Below are 25,820 nucleotides of genomic sequence, written 5' to 3' on the forward strand. Positions count from 1 at the left end.
TTATCAAATTGATATATTTATCCTCATAAATTATAATTAGGGCAAAGGACCTTTAGTAACAATAGAGATCGTGGAGTAACAAAAAATATCATGAAGGTAACTAGGATAAATGGAGTAAAAAGATAAAATGAAGATTTAAATTTAAGAATGAATTAATTGTTTTTACTTATTACATAAAGTTATTTTTGACTTTTAAGTCATACTATTAAGTTATTTTATCGAGCATAATTTATTTTATAACTTAAATGAAGTTATTAAGTCACTTTAAACTATTCAATTACTTCATCAAACACCAAGGTTTGAGAAATTGTTTTTTTTTTTTAATTTCCGAGGCCAAAAATCGGTTATAGGCGGTCAAAACAATTTTGGCCATTGAGAAAAAAATTGGTCAAATATAATAATAATAAAAAAAATCGTTGGTATATCAATAAAATTTTGATTTTAGAGCGAGATTTCACGAAAAATCGAGCATGGGGCAATGCGCATGTGAGTAGGGTGGTCTCAAAAAATATTTATTGCCCATTTTTTTGACAATTTTAAAAAAAAATTATATGTATTAAAGGAATTTAAGCTATTTTTTTTTATAAAAATTTGATAAATATTATTTTTAATCATACTTATGTTAATTAAACTTATAAAAAAACTTTAATATGTGTATTTTTACTTATTTTATCATAGTTTTAAAGTTTTCTAAATATTTTCATGAATTTTGAACTATTTTTTATATTTTTGTTAAAATATCCACCGATATTTTTCCGATACTTTTTGTATATCCATAAAATTCAAGTATCAATGTATCTGTATTTACCAACATTTTAAACCTTATCAAACACTCACTTAATGTTTTATAAAATTAGACATTTAACCCTATTTTAAAAATCACTTTTAAAAAGCTAAAAAATCATTTAATGTGATTTTTTTTTTATCTATATTTGATATATACTCCTAAAAGTCACTTTGCTTTTGTTACGTAATTGTTATAAAAAAATATTTTCAAAACATTTTTTATTTGCATTAAAATATTTTCATAAAAATGTTTCTTTTCTAATAAAAGTGTTATCAATAAAAACCCAATAGGTTAAAAACCCCTTACAAAATTTAGTCCCAAACAGACCTTAAAACTATGTTTAATTCCCAAAAAAATTGAGGAAAAATGAAAGGAAAAAAGAAAAAAAATTAAAATCAATAAATTATTATGATATATTACTTCATGTTCATTTCGATTATTTTACCACAAAGTTAAATAACTTAAAAATATATAAGTTTTTAATTAATTTTAATTATATTTTATTTTCTTTCATACTTTTTATAACAAAACCAAATATGAAAAGATCAAATTGTCAAACATTCTTTTTCTTTTCTTTATACTTTCCACGAACCAAAGATAATCAAAATGAACAGAGCTATCGACTTGGTGCTCTAGCTTGACTTGCTTGCATCCTAACGAGACTAAACAAGCCAAACTCAAAATTGAAAATCTAGATTTAGTAACACAAGGTGCAGCTAAACCAAGGCTCAAGAACAGTTTAGATAGACTTGGCACAATCATATTAACATAACCCTCAAGAAACTAATACTATATTTCTATCAAGGAAGAACTTGATCCAAGTCAAACCAACTTAACCTTGAACAGCCCTAATCCTAACACTTCATCTAACCAATTACACCCATATAAAGATACATGCCAGCAAACATCAATTTACATTACAACCCTAAGGGAAAAGCCAACTTCACATCTGCACCCAAGGCAAGACTGGGCTGATTGCTCACTTTTGTTGTGCTACAAAAGAGAGGGAGATATGAGTCTAAAAGGATGGTGCATGCGTCAGCCAGTCAATTAACTCAAAAATGTGTGACTTGGGTTAGTTGGATCTGCCCATATCTTGATCAACTTCTGGCTCCACTTGGATCCTTGGCAGCAAGATCCCAATAGAGTTTGCATATTGGTGGAACTACATACATGTACACACAAGATTGGGAATTGTCTTTGTTCTCATATTTATGAAACTATCTTCAAACATCAAACAAGTATGCATTTATAAACCAAAAGAAGTGTCAAGAGATAAGAGGAAAGTTATATGCAAGGAAGTACGAGGGGCTCTTCCATCATATGAAACCATGGAAGTAAGGATTACAAGGAGCCCAAAAACCCCTATATAGAAAATGATGCAGTATTGTGAAGAGTAGAGATAATCCCTAATAAAGCTCAAGGAGGACAACAGCAGTCAAAATATTTGTCTGGTTTCCTTGGTCCCATTCCAAGAACAGGATGAGCATATTGAACGGTGTTTATGTGTGTTGCAAACTTTGGTAAAATTTAAATTTTATCTCTGGGTCTTGGTGCTGGTTGAGTCAAGCACGAAGTCAGAATTTCAGTTACTTCATAGTTTCACAAACATAACAAAGAAAGGATAGCAATGGAAGTGTACCTCTTTCACAATCTCTTCACCCTTGTGGGCCAACTTTTGCTGTTTAGCTGCTCCAGATTCTTTTACTGAATTAATCTTTAAAGTTGTAGCATCAACCTGAAAATTGAAAGGCAAGAAGAAAAACACAGATGTCTAACAATTTCAGGTAAAGATGATTTGAATCAGGGTAAGAATCATACTGCAAGAACAGTACCTCTGCTGCCTCAGCTTCAACCTTCCTCTGCCTTGCTTCTAACTCACGCCTTTTTGATTCCACTGCCAACTTGACATTATTTAATTCTTTAGCAGCCTCCTCACACTTAAAATTTCGTTCTTTTTCTAATTGCTTTCTTAGTTCATCTAACTGTTCTACTGAGAAAAGAAGTGTTGTAAGTTCTAGCTGAATTATGGACAATGACCCATGGTAGCCCAAATGAAACAGTACCTTTTCTTTGTCGTTCAAGAAGTTTGGCCTCAAAAGACTTATCCAAGACTCCCTCTTCACTCAGCTTAGTTTTTAGAACCTTGAGATCTTTTTCTATGGCTTTGGCAGAGTTCACCTGTTACAGGGGCCAATCTTAATAACTCATCTTTGATAATGATCACAGGAAATGGAGATAGGCATGCACAAACTTTTCTCAGGAGGAAAACCTTGGTGAATGCAAGTAGACTATCAGCACACCTGAATATATTATTGAAACTCTCCAGTCTATCGTACCATTTTGAACAATAGCAAAGAGTAATGATGTTGGCCCAAGAAGTTCCTTGGCTAACATTAACTCTGAATGCCAGTTCAAGGGCACCATATCGCTGGCAGCGGATCTGATTTCTTTCATTAAGAGGTTTCTTCTCCTAGGGCCATCAGTAACATTAAATCTGAACTCTGTTTCAAGGGCACCATATTGCCCACAGAGGATTTGATTTCTTTCATTAAGAAGTTTCTTTTCATATGGCCATCAAACCAAACCATGCATTGTAGAAAGGAAGACCAGCTAAGATTCAAGCTAACCTGTTCTTGTATAGCCTGCATTTGCGCAAAATGCTTGGACATTTTTTTGCCAGCCTGAGAAACAAAAAGAATAAAAGCAGCATCAATAACCTTTTTGACTAGAATTCAATACAGAGGAATTCTTGTATATATTTGTGTGTAAGCATTCATGCATGCATGTTGTCTCAATTTTTTTTATTTTTCTTCCAAGTTTCACCAGTAAGTAATACAAAAGATTTTGAACACCTAGTTTCTTGAGAAAAATCGAGTTGAAAATTGATATTTAGGAAGCAGTTTGTTCCAAAAGATTTATCTAAAAACACATGAAAAGGATTCAGATACTATAAAAGCTTCAAAAAGACAAAGGCAGTCTTTAGAGCTTTTGAACAAGGAACTTAGTATATGATGGGATGTAGATGGTCCAGAGGCAAACTTTTAACAGTCTGGAGGAAGATGCTCACCATGCTGTTTCTTTAAGATAATATTGTTCAGGGTAAGGTAGTGTTTCTTTTGGAGCACAGGTGAACTTAATGGGCATGTTAACCCTCAATGAGTAGAAATGTAAACTTTAAATCTTGAAACCCATAAGAGAGATTTTATGATAGAAGATTCAGAAACCTGCCCTTGAATAATCCTTAGTAGGCTTAGAGAAGGGTTATTGTTCAGATTCATTAGCAAAGTATTAGCACAGAGACACATGCATTTGGTGACTCCATATCAATCACCTTTGGATTTCTCAGGGTAGGCTTGTAGGCAGCTGAATGCAGAATCATTGATCTTAATAGGGTTGTGACAATTCCTTCTTTTGGAAACCTAGGTTGTCCAATTACGTTGGGTTCACCTGGCTAGGCAGGAATTTCCTTCTAATGAGTTTGTTGAGTTGGTCTTATGGGTATGTAGGCATATGCTCCAGCCTTTTCCTTTTTCCTTGTTTGGTTTGAAGAGTAGCCCATCATTAATAGTACTTCCTCCTTCAAATAAAAGGTTTCAAGTTTCCTATTCTCTTATTTAGAAAGTAAACAAATGGGCAAATGGTTTCAACATCCACCAGAAGTATGCAGCATTCACAATTTAGCCATCAATCAATAAGAAAAAAAAAATACTCGTAAAAAATAAAATAAAATAAACTTATCTTATTCCCCAACCGCATAGAATTTGGTAACTTGTCCATCACATTAGTTCTGAAACGGTTTTCCAAAATTCAAATTCTAGATGTTCTTAAGGGGAATACACTTCCTACTTTTGGATATTAATGGAAGTTGATAACTAAAATACTATTTTGTTATATAATAATTGAAGTTCAATGCGCCTCATCATTATACAAGGGGATTCAATTCATGGAAGTTCAGGGAAATTAATGGAATCTTAAAGAATATTTGTCCAATACCATATTTACAATTTTACGTACAAGAATTCAGGGATCTCAAAGATATCAACCAAATGAGTATTCTAATAGTATCAACATTATTGCTAAACACATTAAGGCAATAAGACACCTTTTATGAAGCAAAGCTACATTGACACGTACACTGTAGAAAGTTTAGGCCATGTTTGGTAACTGTTTTAAAACATAATTTTCTATTTTCCAAAAAAAAAAAGAAAAATATGTTTGGTAACCAAAAAATAAAAAACGGTTTTCTATTCTTAAAAACAGAAATGATGGTGTTTTCAGATAACATCTTTTAATTATTTAAGTTGTCTTCACTTATTTTCTTAAGGTTATTTTAAAAAATAATTATACAAATATAAAGAATGATTAAAAATAAAACACTACATATAAAAGTTATTTTTTAAATATATTTAAAAACATAGAAAAAAAAGGTTAAAAATATTTCAAATACCTAAGCAGACATTTACTTCTACAAAATATCATATAATAGTTTTTAAAAATTGTTCAAAAACTGTTTTTCAAAAATAGTTACCAAACAGGGCCTTAGAGTGCCTTACAAATAAATAAACAAAACTAGCAAAATATATAAGCTCTTTTCTCCAAGATGCAAGGTAGATAAAAGACAGTAAAAGGTTAACATATTATTTTATAGTGAAGTACCTTTGTGTAGACCTCAACAATGGCAGACTTCTCCTGAAAAGATTGCATTGCTGATCTTTCTGCATTCTTTGCCTCAACTCGAACAGATTTTTTCTCCTCTAAAGTCCTCTTTAAGCAAAAAAAGTGGTAAACCATTAAAGTGTGATTGAGGAAAAAGAAACTACTAAAAACAATAGAAACAACCAACAAAAAGAAAATCCATGGTTTGACAATTAATTGAAGCTAAAAGACATTCTCTGAGTCTGATCAAAAAAAGAAAAAATAAAAATAAAAGACAATCTCTGAGCAACATAATAGCAAAAAGTTAAAGACATCACTCAAACAGAAAAGAATGATAATGAAAAGGAATGATATAATAGGCCCCTTCTTTAGAAACCAGAAATACATGAGATCAAGGATCATAGCCACTGCCACATGATTGAAAAGGGAAATATATCGCTTTTTCATACCTCTCCATGAAGCCTATGTAACAAAATAACTCCAATTTCAGTATTTCGCTTATTTTATTTTATTTTTATTCTTTTGCCATTTCAATCACACTGACACATGAATGTTGGGAACTACTTCAGGCACAACAGCCAAACTTATGCTGGAATTCGTTCTGTTTTGTTTTGTCTGGAGTTCTCAGTTGTACACTTCAAACTAGTATTGGACCAACATCATCTTTGATCTTCTCATGTGCCAGGGTATATAATAGGTATTACATTTGATATTAAGTATTGCTCTCATCGATCCAGAACATGAGTTGATACTTCTTTGAAGATTAGCATTCAAAGATGCTAATTGATGGCCATCTCTGATCCACAGAACCCATGTTCATCTTCCTGAGTCATTGACTCATTGTTCCTCCAACCGCATTCTTCAATTTTATCATGTTGCATATTCTCCCCTTTTAGGGAGTTTCAATTTCATTTGTCCCACCCCAAATTGATAAAAAAGATTAGAGAAATAGGAGGGATTGAGAGGAGACACGTAATAAGTTTTTCAACATTCCTTTCCCTCTCAACAATTAAAACAGGTAGCATATAGACCCTCTTCTTAATGAACTCGTTAATCATCTTAGTTTTTAGCATTGGAAAAAGGAGGACGTAAATATTTCACTCACATTACAAGCTGACATCATACAGCTGCTTGGGTTATTGACTTTTTCTTCTCCTTTTTATGGGTGGTTTCTTCATTTTTATGAAGAAATTTAATACCACTATTTAGAAGGGTAGGTGATGCAGCCTAGTCCATGAAGAGTTTTGGCAGCAGCAGGAATCCCTGCAGCATGTCTGTAGACCCCAAGCAAGTCCACAATGTCCTAAAAAAAATTTATTGTTTTCTAGTATTCCTCTTAATTTTTTGATTTCTATTTTTTAGTTTTTCATCTTTTACATTATTTATCCTCTTTAAATTTTCCATTTTAGTTTTAGATAATTAAGCTTACTACAATTAGGATTATTTTGCTACTAATTTTGGATTGGGAGGATTATGAACATTTCATAAAAGATTTATGAATATTTTATTCCTACATCTGTTTTTATTTAGTAACATGAATTGCATTAACTTTCTCCATGTTCTCCTTCTCTTACTTTTGTCTATTGTTGCAATAGATAGTAGATTCTCCACTTGATATGGCAACATCATAGGACATGGGCTCTTAAGCTCCTAAAAAATCATACTTAAAAGGTTAATTAATAGGAACTAGATAATACATACATTTAACATATTTTGCTAAGGGACATTGCAAAATTATCCTTTGTATACCTAAGTTTTATCCCCAGTTTTGGCATTACATTGTACAACATTCTCAATAACACAGTAAAGGTTAGTGATATAGTCATGTAAGGCATTGTATTTTTTTCATTTACACATGCATGTTGGAGATCATCTTTAACTTGTAGCTGAAAATACCTCATATGCAAAAGTTCACGAACCTTATATAAGGATATCATACAACCAACAGCAGTGTATTAACAATAGTGTAATACAAATTTGTATGTTATAACTTTCTAAATAAATTTAATGAAATCAAGAGAACCTGTAGTTTATCTGGTGATTGTACAATTTTCGAACGTAGATTGGCATTTTCTTGGACACTTTGTACAAGGGCAAACTCCGCACTAGAAATCTGAGCAAAAGGAAAAACAAAAGACAAATATAGTAACAACAGTAAATGGTTCAATTTTTTTTAAAAAAGAAAGAAAACCAATAACTGAACTTCAGGGTGAACCTAGCAAAGAAATTTTAAGCAAAAACATGGTAATAGCACCCTTCTAAAAGAACATCATAGTTGAAATGCACAAAAGAAAAGCCCCAAAAAAACTGAATTGAATACACAATTTGTTCACTGAGTTGATATATGATAATAGTCTGTGACCGCAAAAAAGTGGCCTCCAAAAATTAAGCAACGGATATCACAACAGGAAGAAACTTCCAAATGTTGTGAAAGTAGACACGAAACTTCACAAATGATGATGCTGATAAAATTTTGGTAACTGATAAAAAAGGAGAACTCTATACCTTAAGGAAATTACGAATTTGAGATGAGACGTAAAATCTATAATCTTTAATTGGAGCTTATTCAATTGAGTCAAAGAGAAATAATAAGTGCTATGTGTCAAAACCTGACCTTCTCATCCATTTCTGCAACCTTCTCCTTCATTTTTCGGAAAGATGTTCTCAATGACATCTGCTGATTGTTGAGGCTTGGAATGGCCTGACGCAAGTCTTTAACCTTTACCTCTATCTCCTGAACAAGAGGCATCGCTCTTTCTCTCGCTTCATTGTAGTCTGTAATCTCTGCATCCAACTGCAAGGCATATGCATAACGTCAAAATGAATATTTGATAAAAACTAATGCTTGCATTCAAAGTATTTCTCTGTTCTTTTTTCAGGAGAGATACCTGGGAAATTCTATCTTCCAACAGCTTTCGCTCCTCATCTAGAAGATTTGATTCCTCTACAATTGGTCTTAGTTCATTCATTTTTGAATCTCTGAGGGTGGAAGAATCAATGAAGAATAAAATGAAGCTTGAATAATTGTAGAACAAAAAAATATGTTTTGTGCATAGTAAAATCATGAATCTATGTTGTGTGAATAATAAAATCATGAGTTTGTATTTGTATACTTAAAAGTAATACAATAAGACCATCATTATAAGTCAACCTAGAAATCATTTTTGTTTCCTTCATGAGATTCTGCATCTAAAAATGTAGTCACCAATTCAGAGTCACACAGAGAAATTCATGTCATTTAAAAGACCCTAACATTTCATTAGCACAATTCATTTTTCCATATATTTGTTCACTGGAAATCTTCCTTATTCAAAACTAGAAGAATACTCCATATATGAGGGTTGGAATTGTACTCTATTTTTATAATGTAAGATTGGTATCTCTCTAGATCAATTGGTATGTAAATCAAATGTAAAGTTAGGGCTCCAAAGTACGAAAAAGGAAACAAAAAACAAACTACACCTAGAAGATTGTTGGACTGACCACTACAAATGGATATGAAAAATCATTTAAATTGGTAGTTAAGATTGAATTTGAGTTGATGAGAAATGTTGTGGTTTGGAGTAAGGTTGGTTATATAAGTGCAATATCAATGGCATCATATAATATTTGGAATAACCACAGCAGATCTATCAATTCAATGGGAACCATTTAGGTTGAACAGCCAGCCCCATCAAATCAATTTATCTGTTACTCTATTGAGTGAAGCAGATATAAGCACCTAAGAATTTTTTTATAGGCAAATTTTTGTTCCCATTGGGATTTGAACCCTAAACCATCCACAAAGAGATTAGGGGCTTGGTGGTGGGCAGGTGGTGACTTATATTTCCTTGTTAGGGAAACAAACCTTTTCTGCCATTTTCTAGACAGTCAAGATACACTTACAAAACTAAATGCCACCTAGTAAAACTAAGTAATATTTACTGGTAGTTCCCACTTCCCACAAAAAGTTTAAGATGAAACGGTAAATAGTTCCCGGCACTTTCTAAGCACATTGTGAAGTGTCAAAACCCCTTTTATAAGCATGTGTTGCCTAATACCTCGATGCCAACAAGACAATGACACTGATGGATCACCCACTGTCACTACACCGAAACCAAATGACTTGTCGGTAGTGGAAATAAAAATGGGTTTTTTCATAAAGCTTTTCATTTTCAACAATGAAATTGTTCAATTTTTGGATCACTTAAAACCGATAAGAGTGCATGAATTTTTAAAATATTTTTAATACTTTCTAACACTGACCTATTTTATGACAGACTGAATAAATTTGTAAGCATCACTTATATTTTTCTTTCTTCAAAAAGTCAAGAATTCTTATTTTCACCACCCCACATTATGTATCTTTTTCTTTCTTTCTTTCTTTCTTTCTTTCTTTTTCCTTTTTTTCTTTTTTTTTTTTTCAGTTGTTGACAAAATCTCAAGAACTGCTTCAACAAACCTTCACCTATAATTCTAACGCAAGTAACCCACACAATTATGCATGCAAGCCCAGACTTACTCTCATTTTCCCAAATACAGAACTCCCATTTCTTTTTTTCAAGTTTTATCGGGAACCAAACAGCCAAAAACTCAAAATAAAAATAAAAATTCTATTAAAATAAATCAGTAAAAATCAAAATTGAAATGTGCAACATACTTGTGAAGAAAGAAATTCAGTATAGTGCCGAGAAACTTCTCGGTCCTGTCCCTATCGGGGCGTATGAGATCTTTGAGGGTAAACTTCCAAGGGCAATCCAGCGAAGCCACAAGCTCCTTAATCTTGCTGTACAAATTCATGATACGAACAGAATCACGGTGCCAATCTGGGTTCTCGAGCCGCTCCAAGGCGGCAAATTCGACTTGCCCAGGATCTTCCCTACAGAAACCACAATACCCAGAAAGACAAAATTTTCAGAAACCCAGATAGCAAAGAAGGGTTCAGAGACCCTAGAAAAGCATAGCAGAGCGAAGTTCGCTAAAGGGTGTTTTGGAATCTTAGACAAGGGAAAAACGGAAGAGAGGAAAAGGGTAGTACTGGAGAGAGTCGAGGTGAATGAGGAGCCTGGTGTAGAGATCGGAGACGAAATCGGGGTTGGGATTGATGAGATCCTCATCGTAGACCGTTGCAATTTTGGACTCGTTAAGGATTGCTATGATTTCTGAGCGTGGAATCATTGGGTATTCGAATTTCGACATTGTTGCTTGGGAGATCAACTTGAAATGTATCAGAGAGACGAGTGAAGTTTGATTGCTCTTCAGCGAAACAAGGAGATAGAAGAGATGGAAAGAGATAGAGAGAGATTTCCCGCTCTAAAGGGTGGACTTTGATTTTAGTGAAACCGCTACAAAATATGGCGGTTTCTTAAGAGATTGCTAAATAATAAGTTCCCATTTGATTATCGTTAGTCAATATGACATAATGTTTTTAAGCAACGAGACCCACCTCAAGAACCGCCTTGAGTGGAATTGACGAGTTTTTATCAATAATACTCTTTTTTTAAAAAAAAAAATAACATTTACATTATAAAATTATAGTTGATAATTATAATTTTAAATTTTTTAAAAAATAATAAAAAATGCAATCATCAATTACGAAATTAAATTTAAGTTTAAGCGATGATTTCGGTTTAAACTTGATTTTTGAGTCTTAATTACTAATTACAGTTTTAAGTTTAAATTTAAGTGGGAGACCCATCCCAAATTGGGCCCTTACCATCCCTAGTAAGATAGCCTAAATTACTCATAACATTGATCAGTCTAAATACTCCATATATTCACCAACAAAAAACATGAAGCAATCAACTAGTCATTGGAGTATATGTAGGGACTAAATCGGTCATAAACTCAGACATCATAAACACCAAAATTTTGCACATTCATCCTATGTACGATCATTACAATTATTTCATGTGTCATCCATGTGCCATATCATGAAAAATTTTGTAATCAATGCAACAACATGCAGCTTTTGATTAAATAATGGAAGAACTTATTCTCAGATGATTTGTCAATAGTACTTGTACAACGTCTTCTATGCATCCACTGCATAAATATGAGATTTAACTGGAGATTCTTGGGAGTACAATTATCATTATTATTTTAGCCCTCTAAATTCCTGAAGCAAATGATGATAGCTCCAAGAGAGCCATTGCTATATAGTCTAGTTCTTTGGAGGAATAAGAATGGTGCTGTTTTTGGTCTTTGACATGAAAAGTTGCTTAAACTCTGGAGCCACATTGAGAGCGGCTTGTAGAACTTGTGGGGATAATACTCCCCATACTGAAGTCTTCCCAGTAAGTTCACCAAATACAGGCCTGCGGACAACAGGAAATAAAGCAATTAAGAAATAGTAAATGTCTGTAAAATCACAAGTTGGTCAATAAAAGTTTGTAAAAGCAATGAAATTTGGTCCTTTCAGTGTAGAGTGGAAAGGAAACCATTCTTACTGTGTAGATGTTGTAATGGAGAAACACTCCATTCCTTCACCATCTGCAATGGCAGAAGCCACAAAGAACCTTGGCACAACGCACATGTGACCAGCCTTCATTTTCGCGTCCAAGGCACGCTCACCATTGATACCAACAACTTGAATTCTTCCACTCCCTTTTGTAACATAAATTGCTTGAACTGATGAATCCGCAGCATACATTGGTGAGGACATGGCATTGGCATGCAGTTTTAAGCGGGTGGCACTGAGCCCAACTTGTCCAAGGAAGGGAAACTTCATCTCAGTCAGTGCGGTAAGTGATCCAGCATTTTTGACATCGATATCAGGTAACGCAGCATCAACATCGTACACAATTTTATCAATGCTATTGTTCTCACATGGTTGGGGCATTTTTTGGCCTTCGTCTAGCTTAATTATCAAAACACTAGTCTGGCTTTTTGCAAGCTTTTTTGCTTCTTCCTTGTTGATATTATAGGCTCTAGAGTTAAATATAGTGGAAAATCCTCCGAGGATTCCTTGAGTTCCAGTTAATAGGAAGTATGTGAACTCTCCAGGAACATAGGCATTAGAAGTTTCACCCAGGAATACAATATCGAGTTCTGAGTCTCCTTGATTGTACCACCATGAGACTACTCCAGAGGGCACCGGAATGGTATCTCCTTTTTTGAGTTTCAGCACCACTTCTTCTGATGCTTTGGGGAATACCATCCCAACTATTCCACAGGTTCCTGCATGTGGACAAACTATATTGTGAATAAACTAAGTTTTGTAAAGTGAGCAAGCACTTCATTCTTGATGGAGACAATATTAAAGATATATGACATGCTATTTAATATTAGAGAAACATTTAAGAAAGTTGTTTGAAGTGTTGGAATTCAGGATCTAGCAATCTCATCTAAAAACCAATTGGTTGTTTGCAAGATTAAGCTAATCTTTTTAATTTATGTGGTTCAATGTTACACTCATCGTGAGGCTTAATCATCTAGAAGTATACAATTCGGACTAGAGCTGTCCCAAACAACACACCCATCTTGGGGCCTTGACTCATTGCTTATAGTAATGCTCAACCATCTTTGACCTTACACATTCAAAAACCATTTTTTTTCCTTAGGGAGCTGATTTGTTGCATACCTAATACTAGCTAGATTAATAAGAGATAAAAGCTTGGGTATGCACAAACCTTGAAGAACATAACCGATTTTGTTGCAATCAGCATAGTGAGGCAGGCCAAAGCCACGAGGCTGCAGCACAAGCCTTCCACCACCAACCTTTGCCTCCTTCAGCAACTCAAATTCAGTACTCGACCAACTGTAATATGATCCACCTTCTCCTTCAAAGGCCTTCTGTGCAAACTTGGGTGATAAGTTCGACTCCATTGGGTATATGTCTGTATATTTCTCCCAACAAAGCAAATTAATTAAGAACAAAAGTATCTTCAGTCAGCCCTGAGGAGAGAGATGAAAATCATCAGGATAAATCAAGCTCAGGTAGATTTGAAAAGGGTGTGCTTAGCTTCAATCAAAGAAAATGGAAAATGCTGTAGGGCAGGTGTGGGACAAGCCCTCAAAAGTTTTGCTAGTCAATAAGAATTAATTTCACTCATCTTCACTCATGCATGAAGTTTTGATTACATACATCTCTCCTTTGTTATCTTTCTCATTTTAGAGGGAAGAAAGGTGAAAATAACAAATGAGAAGGGTAAAAGGGTATTTAATGAAATTTCAAATTAATCAAGAACTCGGTGCATTTAACACTAGACAGTAAAGAATTATATATATTACTCGCTTAGAAATGATAAGATGGAGAAATCAATAAAAGATCAATAAGAGGCCAACAACCATATATCAAAATTCACTTAAGGAGAGAGAGTACCTTGATTTTATGAGAAAACAATAGAAAGAAATCTGAAGGTTAATATGGAAGAGATAGAAAGGCTGAGGCATATGACTACAAGGAAGACTACAGGAGTATATATAGAGTTGAGAAAGAGGTTGAATGGTGGTGCTGCCCATCTTCTAGGTATGATCATTTTTCCACGTTTAACATACATTATCTTATTATTTTATTCAATTTATACACGCAACATTATTGTTCACAGATGTCCTTATCTTATCTTCATGGTTAAAATTTGGCGTATATAAAATATATTTAGCTTTGTTTCCCCTTAAATTATGGTTTTTTCCTTTCAAGATACTGCCAATTGTTGGAGAGGGGATGGTGGCCACGTCTCACTCAACAAAAATACAAATGAATAATTTGAATTTTTATGGGTCGGCAGGCAGAGTGGTCCTAAAAATAAATCCAAAACCTCCTCTCCTTATCAACTGATTACCAAATGACCATATCAGCTTTCAACCCTTATTGTGAGATATTATTTCTTACAAAATATTATCCATGACACTCTCTCGGACTCTTGGTAATGCTTATCCATGATTGAACAACCAATTTTGCTTGGGAATAAGATTCTCAGCTTCCAAAGTGAGTATTAATGGTAATAGCTAAAAGAAAAGTATCTCCTTATGATGATATTGAAGAAGTCATGGAATCAGAGACCGCAACATGGTAAAAAAAAAACAAGTAGGGGGAATTATGTAAACATGCATTATTTACAAAATATGATTAAAAAGAGAACCCAAAAAAGTCATTTTCATGGAAAATCCATTTTGAAGAAAATAATTCTCATTTCACGCACTAGAATAATTTCTACCTTATATTACCCAAAAATACCCTTACAATACTCAATGCATAAGCAAAATACCCTTACTTTTTGAGGTATCTAAGTTTGCCCATGGAAAAAGGAATTTTATTTACTAAAAATTCAAATCATCAAAGTGTAGATGTATATATTTATATTGACTTGCTGGAGTAGTAGATGACAAATGATACACTTCTGGTTACTGTACTTTTGTAGGTGGTAACCTCATTATAGGGAGAAGCAAGAAACAGAATGTTGTAGTTTGCTGATCAAGTGCAAAAGCTAAATACAGAGGTATGACCCTTGGACTCTGTGAAGCATTGTGGCTAAGGATGCACTTGAATGATTTGGGCTATCCATCTCAACAACCAATTTGATTTTATTGTGACAACAAAGTTACATGTGATATTGTCCATAATCCAATTCAACATGATTAAACAAAGCATGTAGAGGTAAAAAATTCTTCATTAAGAAGAAGTTAGATGAAAAAATTGTCAAGTTGGCCAAGATTCAATCAAAAGACTAAATGGTTGACATTCTCACCAAAGGGGTGTCAAATCGAGTGTTCTCAAAGTTTTTAGACAGGTTGAGCATATGTGACATTCATACACCAACCTGAGGGGAAGTGTTGAAATTTCTTGATTAATTATAATTATCCTTAATTCTCTTTGTTTTCATTTATAGGTTGATTGACTGTAAATCTTGTTGTACAATATTAGTTGTAGATAAGTCATTAGAGTGGTGATAGAGCTTAATTTTAAGTACTCTAATTGAGATTGATCCCTATAAATATTGATGTATCATTTCACTACAGACGTATGAATGAAAATGAATATTCCCTTCTATTTTGAGTTAATACATTGTGACCGACTATTGTACGAACTACCTTCTCCTTTAAAGATTTTTTGTGCAAACTTCCATTGAATATATAATGTGGGTGTATTTCCTCCAACAAAGCAAATTAAAAACTACATTTAAGGAGTTAATAAAATCATTAAGCAATGCTCCGTATGTATCAAGAAGTTTGAGGAAAAGAAAATAAGGAAAGAAAAGAGAACTAAAGAAAAAGTATAAAATTTTTATTTTATTTGATTGTTTATGAAAAAATGAAAGAAAAAAATTATGAGGAATGGTTTTTTTATTTTAATTTTTTTATTATTATTTTAATTTTTAATTTTTTTGTTTTAGAAAAAAAATATGAAAGATAATCTTTTAGTATTTACTCTATTTTTTCCTACACTTTTTCATGGTATGCATATGTGAAAAATCTTTTTTACTTATCATCTAATTATTTTAATTAATTTATACGTGTAACATTATTGTCCATAGAGGTTCTTATCCTTTAGGTTTTCAAATTCATCTTGTATACACCATGGAAGAAAATATCGCCGATATTTCATGGAGAAATATCGGTCTAGCGATATTTCGGAATAAATCGTGAAAAATCGCCGATTTCTCGCGATAAATCGGCGATTTTCACGATATATCGCCTGGTCAACGCGGGTCAAACGAAGTCAAACCCGCTACAGTGCAGTCAACGCGCTACAGTGCTCCACAGTGTCCCCGCTACAGTAACTTCCCATTTGCTGCCGAGGGGATTTGAACCCCAAACCAAAAGGTTTGGGGTTCAACCACTTACCGTTTGGGCTAACTAGCCCCTTATTATATAATGCGCAAAACATATATATATACTTAAACTCAATATGAAAATATTAAAAGAATATTTTAAAAAGCAAATTAATTATAATTAAATACAAGATCTTTTAATTAATTACCAAAAATATAAAAATTATATAATTCTCTTCATAATGTTTTTAATATCATTAATAATTAATTAAATATTAAAAAAATTATATAGATATCATAATTTATTTTATATTGTTTAATACAATTGAATTAAAAGGATCATATTTTAATATTAATATATATTTTAAAATTAGACATATTATAATCAAATATCATAATATTAGGTATAATTTAATAATAAATATACACTTATAAAATTCATATTTTTATCGATACATACGATATTATTATCAAATATAATAAATCATGATATACATATATCAAAATTTTCAATAAAATAACTTTAGAATGTCTATTATACTTCTAATTATATTATTATGAGATTTTCCTTATATTTTTATGAGTTTTTAACAATTTTAAGCTTATCAATATTTTTTTCCAAAATATCCACCGATATATCTCCGATATATCCGATATATCCGTAAAATCGAAGTACCGATATATCCGTGATTACCGATATTTTCATCCTTGGTATACACCCTTAAATTATAAGTTTTTCCTTCCAAAATACAACCAAGTTGGACAAGGGATGGTGGCCAAGTCTCTCTCAACAAAAGTACAAAAGTAATAATTTGAATTTGTTGGGGATGGTGGCCAAGATGGGTCCTACACGAGGGATGGCGGTGCCTGCATTCTTGGTTATTTCCCCTTCTGGCTCTGAAAAAATAAAAATAAAAAATAAATCCGAAAGCTCCTCTCCCTATCAAATGATAATAACAGATTTCAACCCATATTGAGAGATATTATTTCGTACAAAAAATCATCCATGATATTCTCTGGTACTGTTGATAATGTATATGAAGTAGAGTGTGACACTCTCCAAGATTGTACAACCAATTTTGCTCGGAAGTAACATCCTCAGATTCCAAAGTTAGTATGAATTAAAGGTAATGCAATCAGACACTGCAACATGGTAGAAAAAATGTCTAATTATTTAATTAACTGCATGTTATAAGGACCCAGATTTCTAGAAGAGCACATCATAAAAATTCCTTGAAAAGATAAGAAAAATATCCAAAGTTCAAATGGAACACACAAGAGGATTGCACAAGAAATTTTGATTGAAGATGGAGTGAATTTTTCTCTCATTGGCATGTGATATATGAAACATGAACTTTGTTATCTAGAATAAGTGCAATCTCTTAGATCTTGAATGGTGGAAATGGTGAAGTGGGTAAATAATTTTTGAATCTGAATGGATATGCTAGAATCCAAACAGAGAGTGTGTGATGGATGATGGGGTCATGGCATATGAGGAGATCGTGGTGCATAAGAAAGTCATGATATGGAGTCAAGATTAATTTGATTCAAGCAAGTTTATAGGTAGAATACAAAAATTGACCACCTTAATTATGGTATATTAGAGAAGTCATGTGCACTAGTAAAAACTTGTGTAACAAGCATGGAAGAAAATATCGGGATATTTCGGCGATATATCGCCGAAATATCGTCGTATCGAAGAACAGCGACACGATATTTCATGGAGAAATATCGGTCCAGCGATATTTCGGAATAAATCGTGAAAAATCGCCGATTTCTCGCGATATATCGGCGATTTTGGCGATAAATCGGCGATTTTCACGATATATCGCCTGGTCAACGCGGGTCAAACGAAGTCAAACCCGCTACAGTGCAGTCAACGCGCTACAGTGCTCCACAGTGTCCCCGCTACACTTACCGTTTGGGCTAACTAGCCCCTTGTTATATAATGTGCAAAACATATATATATACTTAAACTCAATATGAAAATATTAAAAGAATATTTTAAAAAGCAAATTAATTATAATTAAATACAAGATCTTTTAATTAATTACCAAAAATATAAAAATTATATAATTTTCTTCATAATGTTTTTAATATCATTAATAATTAATTAAATATTAAAAATTATATATATCATAATTTATTTTATATTGTTTAATACAATTGAATTAAATGGATCATATTTTAATATTAATATATATTTTAAAATTAGACATATTATAATCAAATATCATAATATTAGGTATAATTTAATAATAAATATACACTTATAAAATTAATATTTTTATCGATACATACGATATTATTATCAAATATAATAAATCATGATATACATATATCAAAATTTTCAATAAAATAACTTTAGAATGTCTATTATACTTCTAATTATATTATTATGAGGTTTTTCTTATATTTTTATGAGTTTTTAACAATTTTAAGCTTATCAATATTTTTTTCCAAAATATCCGCCGATATATCTCCGATATATCCGATATATCCGTAAAATCGAAGTACCGATATATCCGTGATTACCGATATTTTCATCCTTGGTAACAAGGCTATATGAATTACAAAATTTTATATAACAAAGAGATAAAAAGATTGACTAGATTAAATTTGATCAATGTTATAAAGTAAAAAAAGTTGTTAACAATATTTTTATAAATATTATATATAGATCATGAAGGGGAAAAATTATGAGATAAAAATGATCATGTACATGAGAAAGAGTGCCAAATGTTTGGTGAAATAAGATCTCATGTTTCAAGTTATAAATATAAAGAATAAAAAAACATGAAATGTTTCAAAGCCTGATAGTTGTGTTTAATTTCTATTTAATTTTTGTAATATTTTTTATGGTAATATTAAAATAGTTTACTCTCATTCAATATACATTGTAACCAACCTATGAAATGTATCATATTGCTATAGTTAGTGGTCATAAGAGTATATGGACTGAATTGTATAAAGCTTTCTCTTTAATAATTTATTGCTAATTTATGGAAAAGGATTCATAATCTCAAGAAACTTTGAATTTTGTGATTTCACAATAATAAAGTTACTAGACATACCTTAATGCATAATTGAAGTCTTGTTTGAAATCAAGAGCTATGTTGGTATGCAGAAAATAGATTTTTCTTTTTTAGTCATCTTAAATATTTGTCATAAAGATAATTGATATCATGTGATATGGATCTATAACTTTTATAAGTAAATAGAGCCCCATTTTCTAAGGAAATTACAACTTACTGTCTATCAAAGTAAAAATTCAAAGGGAAACAATTTCCCATATATATATTATATATAGGAAAACTTTGGGTATTTTTGGCATTACGAGAAAATCATAACTCCCATATATATATAAAAACCTTAAAAGAGAATGTAATGAAAATCGATTGCATGCATGTTGTCTTATCTTTTATTTCCTCTTTGATTTTTCTTTCTTTTTTTTTTAATTATTATTATTATTATCATTATACTTAAAGACAAGTTCCCATTGAAGTTATCTCTTTACTAGAAAACTTTCAATTGAAATTTCACAAAAGTCATAAATTTGAAAATACTTTTAAAATTTTTATAAATCCTAAAATATTCTTACAATTGTAATTTAATAAAGCTGTATAAATATAAAAAACTCCAAAAAAAAAAAAAAAAAAACCGTGGGAATCTCCTTTCGTGCAGAGTTTAGTACTCTTAAAGTTGATAGTTTAAAGTTAAAATTTAAGAATTAGAAATTTAAAATTTAAAATTGAAAGCTAAAACATAAAATCAAAAGTTAAAAATTAAAGATAAAATTAAAAAGAAAGCTTATGTGCATCAAGGTCCATGTACCATACTTGTGCGTCAATAAGTACAATATACAATATTGGAGATATGAGATTAACTATATTCATATGAAAATAATTATACAATAAGAATCTTCTAAAAATAATTTAAGTTTTATATATTCATTAGTCAAAAGCAATATCTAAGATGGTCAAAGGTAGCACCTACATCATTCAAAAATAGTACCTGAATAGTTAAGATAATATATTTGACGAAAAAATATATAAAATGTTAATTATTTTTAGATAATTACCTAAAATTTGTATTTTCTAAACTTAGATTCTTATTTTGTGTTTTTATTTTTATTTTTTTTATATGAGTGTATAGAAATACACTTGTCCCAATGTAATAAAAGTATAATAGAGAGACGACTTTAGAACTGTGCCAAACTGTAATATCCAATTCAGTAAAAACATAAAAATGGGTTCATGCCATATTGGTAGGAAAAAAAATAGTGATCTACAATATGATGTTGTTCTCCAAATTTATTTTCTAATGTTTTGATACAAACAAATTATTTTACTCAGTTGAAGAGTATACACAAGGAGATAGTTATCCATTGAGTCTTGGTTCTCCCTTTCTTAAGTTTTCAATAGCAATCTTTAAAGATTCCTTCAACAAAAATAGAGTTTACATAATTTGTTAGTCTTAATACGAAGTTGAAATATACATTAAGGAACATGAGGTACTGTGCCAAGGACATGAATGATTGTGAAGATTTTGATCGATACAAAGCCATATAAAGTAGGCACATCCGGATCTCTTTTTCAATTTTAGTAGATTTATTAAGAATTGTTTGAATCGTGATATTAATTTTACATTTGAAGAGTTTGATTGAAGGAAAGAGATGGGAGCAATGTCCACATTCATAACCAATTTTACAAGAAAATGAATCTCTCTTTTATAATATCACATATATAACAAAATTAGGAAGGGATAAATTTTTGTGCACAAAATTAAACCCAACTCCTTGTCACTAAGGTTCTTAACCTAATTTAAGGCTTTTATTTGGCCTTATATTTTGAATTAAATTTCCAAAATCAATGCACCAATAGCTTTTCCGAACCCAAAGGAACAACTTATTGCCATGTAATTAATAGTTGCACAACATTTTCCATCTCACAGATGTACATATAAAAGACACGCTTAGGAGTACAATTATTGTACTTGAATAGCCCTGTAACTCCTGAAAACAAATGATGATACTTCGTAAGGGCCCTTGGTTATTAATCAATCTAGTTCTGTGGAGGAACAAGAATGGTGCTCTTTTTGATCTTTGCCCTGAAAAGCTGCTCAAACTCTGGACCCACATTGAGAGAGGCCTGTAAAACTTGTGGAGATAATGCTCCCCATACTGATGTTTTCCCAGTAAATTCACCAAATACAGGTCTGTAAACAAACAAACCAAAAACATGTAACAAATAGTTAGTAACCCACAATCAATTATGTTTCATGAGAAAACAAGTCATTAATTAAATTGATGCTTACTGTATAGTTGTTATCATTGAGAAGTACTCCATTCCTTCACCATCTGCAATGACAGAAGCCACAAAGAACCTTGGCACAACACACAAGTGGCCAGCCTTCACTTTCGTGTCCAAGGCGCGTTCACCATTGATACCAACAACTTGAATCCTTCCACTCCCTTTTGCAACATAAATTACTTGAACCGATGAATCAGCGGCGTATATTGGTGAGGACATGGCATTGGCATCCAGCTTCACAAGGGTGGCACTGAGCCCAACTTCTCCAAGGAAGGGAAACTTCTTTGCTGTCAAGGCAGTAAGCAATCCAGCATTTTGGACATGGATATCAGGTAATGCAGCATCAATATTGTACACCAATTTATCAGTACTGTTCTTGCAGGGGTGGGGCATTTTGTGGCCCTCTGGTAGCTTAATTATCAAGACGCCAGTTTGGCTTTTGGCAAGCTTTTTGGCTTCTTCGTTGTTGATATTATAGGCTCTAGAGTTAAATTCGGTGGAAAAACCTCCCAGGATTCCTTGAGTTCCGGTTAATAGGAAGTATGTGAATTCTCCGGGAACATAGGCCTTAGAAGTTTCGCCAAGGAATACGATGACTAGCTCTGAGTCTCCATCATTGTACCACCATGAAACTGCTCCATAGGGCACTGGTATTATATCTCCTTCCTTGAGTTTCAACACCACCTCTTCGGATGCTTTGGGGGATACCATTCCAACTACTCCACAGCTACCTGTCGGTGGACTAAATTTATTTTCATATATTATTTGTTAAATGAGCCAATGGATTTGTAGATTAGGGCAGCTGTGGAAAAAATGTATTTTCATAATTTATTTTATAAAGCCCGACTTTCTCTCTCTCTCTCTCTCTCTCTCTCTCTTTTCAAATAAACATAAAAGTAAAACTTCCTTTCCTTTTCCCTAACCCTCAACTTCTTTCCTCACTTCTTCTTTCTCTCTCTTTACCCTTCTCTTCTTCATTTCTGGTCTCCTTTTTCTTCTTTCATTTTTACTATGTTTTCCTCGGCGGCATGCCATGGCCGCCTCTCTCTCTCACTCACAGTTTGAAAAAGAAAAGAAAGAAAAGAAAGAAAAGAAAGAAAAAAAAAGGCAAAAACTAACAACATCAGTCACAGCCGACTACCATGGCTGTGTGCCCTCTTTTTGTTCTTTTAAGAAAATTAAGGGAAAGGACAGAAAGGAAAGAAAGAAAAGAAAAATGGAGGTGGGGTTAGGATTTTGGAAATGTGGTTAGGGATAGGGATGAGAAAGAAAGAGAGAGTTTTTGCCCTTTCAAACTAATTTTATTTTAAAAAATTGAGGTGAATAGATTAACAATTCTCAAAAGAAAAAGAAAAAAATACAAAACGAATTCTAGTTAAGAATAAGAAATAAAAAGCTTGCGGACGTACAGACCTTGGAGAACATAACCAATTTTGTTGGAGTCAGCATAGTGAGGGAGAGCGAAGCCACGAGGCTGAAGAACAAGCCTTCCACCACCAACCTTTGCTTCCTTGAGCAATTCATATTCAGCACTTGACCAACTGTAATATGTTCCACCTTCTCCTTCGAAGATCTTTTGTGAAAACTTTGGTGCTAAGTTCAACTCCATGGATTATATTTGTATATTTGAAAGAAAGCAAATGAACAACTGCCTGCAAAACACAGATCAAAAGGTTAACACTACAATTAAGATCCTGTAGAGAGATAATGAAAACCATATCCATAGGTCACTATTTTTTTCCCCTTTGGAAAAACAGGTGGAGTAATGGGGGCTAATGGGGAAAAACTAGCTCAACCTTCATCTTGAAATTCATGTCATATCATTCATCCATAGTTCTCAGATGCATACATTGAAGGCGACTAACATATATATATATATATAGCGAGAGAGAGAGAGAGAGAGAGAGAGAGAGAGAGAGAGAGAGAGAGAGAGAGAGAGAGAGAGAGAGAGAGAGAGAGAGAGAGAGAGAGAGAGAGAGAGAGAGAGAGAGAGAGAGAGAGATAAGAGTGAGTACAAACCTTGATTTTATGAGAAACAATAGAAAGAGACTAAGGTGGTGTTTGTTTTTTGGCTGAATAGAAAAAGTCAGAATATTTGGCTTTTTCTATTCAGCTAAAAGTAACATGTTAACATTATCCAATATAATTAAATTGAACCGATTGATAACAAGTTCATTTTAACTATGTTGGATGATGTCAACATGTTACTTTTAGCTGAATAGAAAAAGCCAAAATATTTGACTTTTTCTATTCAGCCAAAAAACAAACACCACCTAAGTTGAAGGTTATGAAAGAGATGAAGAGAGATTTTTGAGAGATGAATATGAGGAAGATTAGGGGAGTATTTATAGAGTTCGGGAGGAGGTTGAGTAGGAAAATTGCCCATCTTCTAGACTTTACGTGTACAATAAGTTTTTCTCTTTGTTTTCCACATAAGCCATTAAATTACTAGATCCATCTTCTAGGGTTGACATAATGGTATGCAATAATGCCTAAAAGTGATGTATTTTTTTTTTTTTTTTTTTTTTTGTCGTGAATCAACATTTTTGGACGTGTGGAAATTTGACATTTTTGTCTATTGCCTAAAAATTGGTTGCAATTCCTTACCGAATTTTCCAATTATGACAAAGGATGAAAATATCGATAATCATAAGTATATCGGGGATATATAAAATATATCAGATGACGTTTTGAAAATAAAAAATATCGATAGACTTAAAATTGACTAAAATTTATGAAAATGTAAGAATTGTAAAAATGTAATTAGAAGTATAATAGACATTTTAAAGTTATTTTATTGAAGAATTTGATATATGTATAATATGATTTATCATATTTGATGATAATATCATATACATCAATAAAAAATATGAATTTTATAAGTATATATTTATTATTAAATTACATTAAATATTATTTCATAATAATATTATGATATTTGTTTATAATATGTCTAATTTTGAAATATATTTACTATTTAATTATAATATGCCCATCTTCTAGACTTTACTTGTACAATAAGTTTTTCTCTTTGTTTTCCACATGAGCCATTAAATTACTAGATCCATCTTCTAGGGTTGACATAATGGTATGCAATAATGCCAAAAAGTGATGTATTTTTTTTTTTTTTTTTTTTTTTTTGTCTTGAATCAACATTTTTGGACGTGTGGAAATTTGACATTTTTGTCTATTGCCTAAAATTAGTTGCAATTCCTTATCGAATTTTCCAATTATAACAAAGGATGAAAATATTGGTAATCACGGATATATCAGAAGATATTTTGAAAATAAAAAATACCGATAAACTTAAAATTCATCAAAATTCATAAAAATTTATGAATTGTAAAAATGTAATTAGAAGTATAATAGATATTTTAAAGTTATTTTGTTGAAGAATTTGATATATGTATAATATGATTTATCATATTTGATGATAATACCATATGCATCAATAAAAAATATGAATTTTATAAGTGTATATTTATTATTAAATTACATCAAATATTATTTCATAATTATATTATGATATTTAATTATAATATGTCTAATTTTGAAATATATTTAATATTAATGATTTATTTAATTCAATTATATTAAATAATATAAAATAAATGAGGATATATATACAATTGTGATATTTAACAATAATATTTATAACTAGAAAACATACTTTATGCATAATCATCTAATTTTGATGTATTTAATGACATAAAAGAAATAATGATACTTTGTAGAAATATTTTTTATTTTAAAATTTTGATAATTTTATTAAAAAATTTATATTTATTATATATATAATTATTATAGAAAAGTCACAATAACAAAAAATAATTTATTTATAATGATTTTATTCTAATTAGTTTATAATATATGTATATAATTTATAATATTTGTTTTTATATATGGTAAATATATTTAATGCTAATAATGTATATATACATATTTGTCAAATGAAGCATGGTTGGTCGGTGGTGTTGGTGGACAATCATGAGCCCCTTAGTTCTATTTCTAAATTCCTAAAACCACTATAAAACATATTCTAAATTCCAATTGCAAGTTACTTTTACTAGTATCATTCTATTCTATAGTATCATAAAAGTTTTCAATTAATTATAATCCATCATATATTCAAAAAGATTTATGGTGGTAACATTTATTTTTCAATGAAAAAAATATCTTCACAAAGTTCAAAAGTAAAGAAATTATAAGCACGAATGACGTGTCAGATAAGGTTATAAGGAGCCTTATCTTATAAATAGTGTATCAACGTCCCTTGTGGGAGCGTCTTGTGAAAAAAATATCTTCACAAATAGTCTTGGTCCACCAAAATGTCATGTTCTACTCTCCACTACTGAATAGCTGGTAAATATT

General features: G+C 31.7%; 3 protein-coding genes across 3 annotated transcripts; all 3 read right to left on the reverse strand.

The window, feature by feature from the left end:
* Positions 1-1,466: 1,466 nt before the first annotated feature.
* Positions 1,467-10,784, reverse strand: LOC117925891 (kinetochore protein NUF2 homolog). The gene is made up of 11 exons (XM_034845001.1): positions 10,464-10,784; positions 10,086-10,304; positions 8,335-8,425; positions 8,061-8,240; positions 7,470-7,559; positions 5,447-5,554; positions 3,418-3,471; positions 2,854-2,968; positions 2,623-2,780; positions 2,430-2,525; positions 1,467-1,952 (listed from the first exon to the last, which is right to left on the reverse strand). The coding sequence occupies exons 1-11, from the start codon at positions 10,622-10,624 to the stop codon at positions 1,863-1,865; spliced, it is 1,362 nt and encodes a 453-aa protein (XP_034700892.1). The 5' UTR covers positions 10,625-10,784; the 3' UTR covers positions 1,467-1,862.
* A 519-nt stretch (positions 10,785-11,303) lies between these two features.
* On the reverse strand, positions 11,304-13,815 carry LOC117926424 (cocosin 1-like). Its single transcript, XM_034845518.1, has 4 exons — positions 13,749-13,815; positions 13,057-13,321; positions 11,875-12,604; positions 11,304-11,742 (listed from the first exon to the last, which is right to left on the reverse strand). Exons 2-4 carry the CDS (start codon positions 13,250-13,252, stop codon positions 11,589-11,591), a joined length of 1,080 nt encoding a protein of 359 aa, XP_034701409.1. The 5' UTR covers positions 13,253-13,321; positions 13,749-13,815; the 3' UTR covers positions 11,304-11,588.
* Positions 13,816-21,027: 7,212 nt separating this feature from the next.
* Positions 21,028-23,509, reverse strand: LOC117926299 (glutelin type-A 3-like). Its single transcript, XM_034845389.1, has 4 exons — positions 23,469-23,509; positions 22,863-23,101; positions 21,454-22,180; positions 21,028-21,354 (listed from the first exon to the last, which is right to left on the reverse strand). Exons 2-4 carry the CDS (start codon positions 23,056-23,058, stop codon positions 21,201-21,203), a joined length of 1,077 nt encoding a protein of 358 aa, XP_034701280.1. The 5' UTR covers positions 23,059-23,101; positions 23,469-23,509; the 3' UTR covers positions 21,028-21,200.
* Between the last annotated feature and the right edge of the window lie 2,311 nt (positions 23,510-25,820).

This window comes from Vitis riparia, chromosome 12 (assembly GCF_004353265.1).
Source record: "Vitis riparia cultivar Riparia Gloire de Montpellier isolate 1030 chromosome 12, EGFV_Vit.rip_1.0, whole genome shotgun sequence".
Taxonomy (NCBI): domain Eukaryota; kingdom Viridiplantae; phylum Streptophyta; class Magnoliopsida; order Vitales; family Vitaceae; genus Vitis; species Vitis riparia.

What these genes read in the sequence shown, in the direction of transcription:
- LOC117925891 (XM_034845001.1), bottom strand. Translation starts at nt 10,624, where the DNA reads ATGTCGAAATTCGAATACCCAATGATTCCACGCTCAGAAATCATAGCA. An exon ending in ATTCACCTCGACTCTCTCCA is followed by an intron (nt 10,305 to 10,463) that starts GTACTACCCTTT and finishes TGGTTTCTGTAG; the next exon opens with GGAAGATCCTGGGCAAGTCG. An exon ending in GTGAAGAGATTGTGAAAGAG is followed by an intron (nt 1,953 to 2,429) that starts GTACACTTCCAT and finishes ACATGTATGTAG; the next exon opens with TTCCACCAATATGCAAACTC.
- LOC117926424 (XM_034845518.1), bottom strand. Translation starts at nt 13,252, where the DNA reads ATGGAGTCGAACTTATCACCCAAGTTTGCACAGAAGGCCTTTGAAGGA. An exon ending in AATCGGTTATGTTCTTCAAG is followed by an intron (nt 12,605 to 13,056) that starts GTTTGTGCATAC and finishes GTCCACATGCAG; the next exon opens with GAACCTGTGGAATAGTTGGG. An exon ending in TCCATTACAACATCTACACA is followed by an intron (nt 11,743 to 11,874) that starts GTAAGAATGGTT and finishes TGTTGTCCGCAG; the next exon opens with GCCTGTATTTGGTGAACTTA.
- LOC117926299 (XM_034845389.1), bottom strand. Translation starts at nt 23,058, where the DNA reads ATGGAGTTGAACTTAGCACCAAAGTTTTCACAAAAGATCTTCGAAGGA. An exon ending in AATTGGTTATGTTCTCCAAG is followed by an intron (nt 22,181 to 22,862) that starts GTCTGTACGTCC and finishes GTCCACCGACAG; the next exon opens with GTAGCTGTGGAGTAGTTGGA. An exon ending in TCAATGATAACAACTATACA is followed by an intron (nt 21,355 to 21,453) that starts GTAAGCATCAAT and finishes GTTTGTTTACAG; the next exon opens with ACCTGTATTTGGTGAATTTA.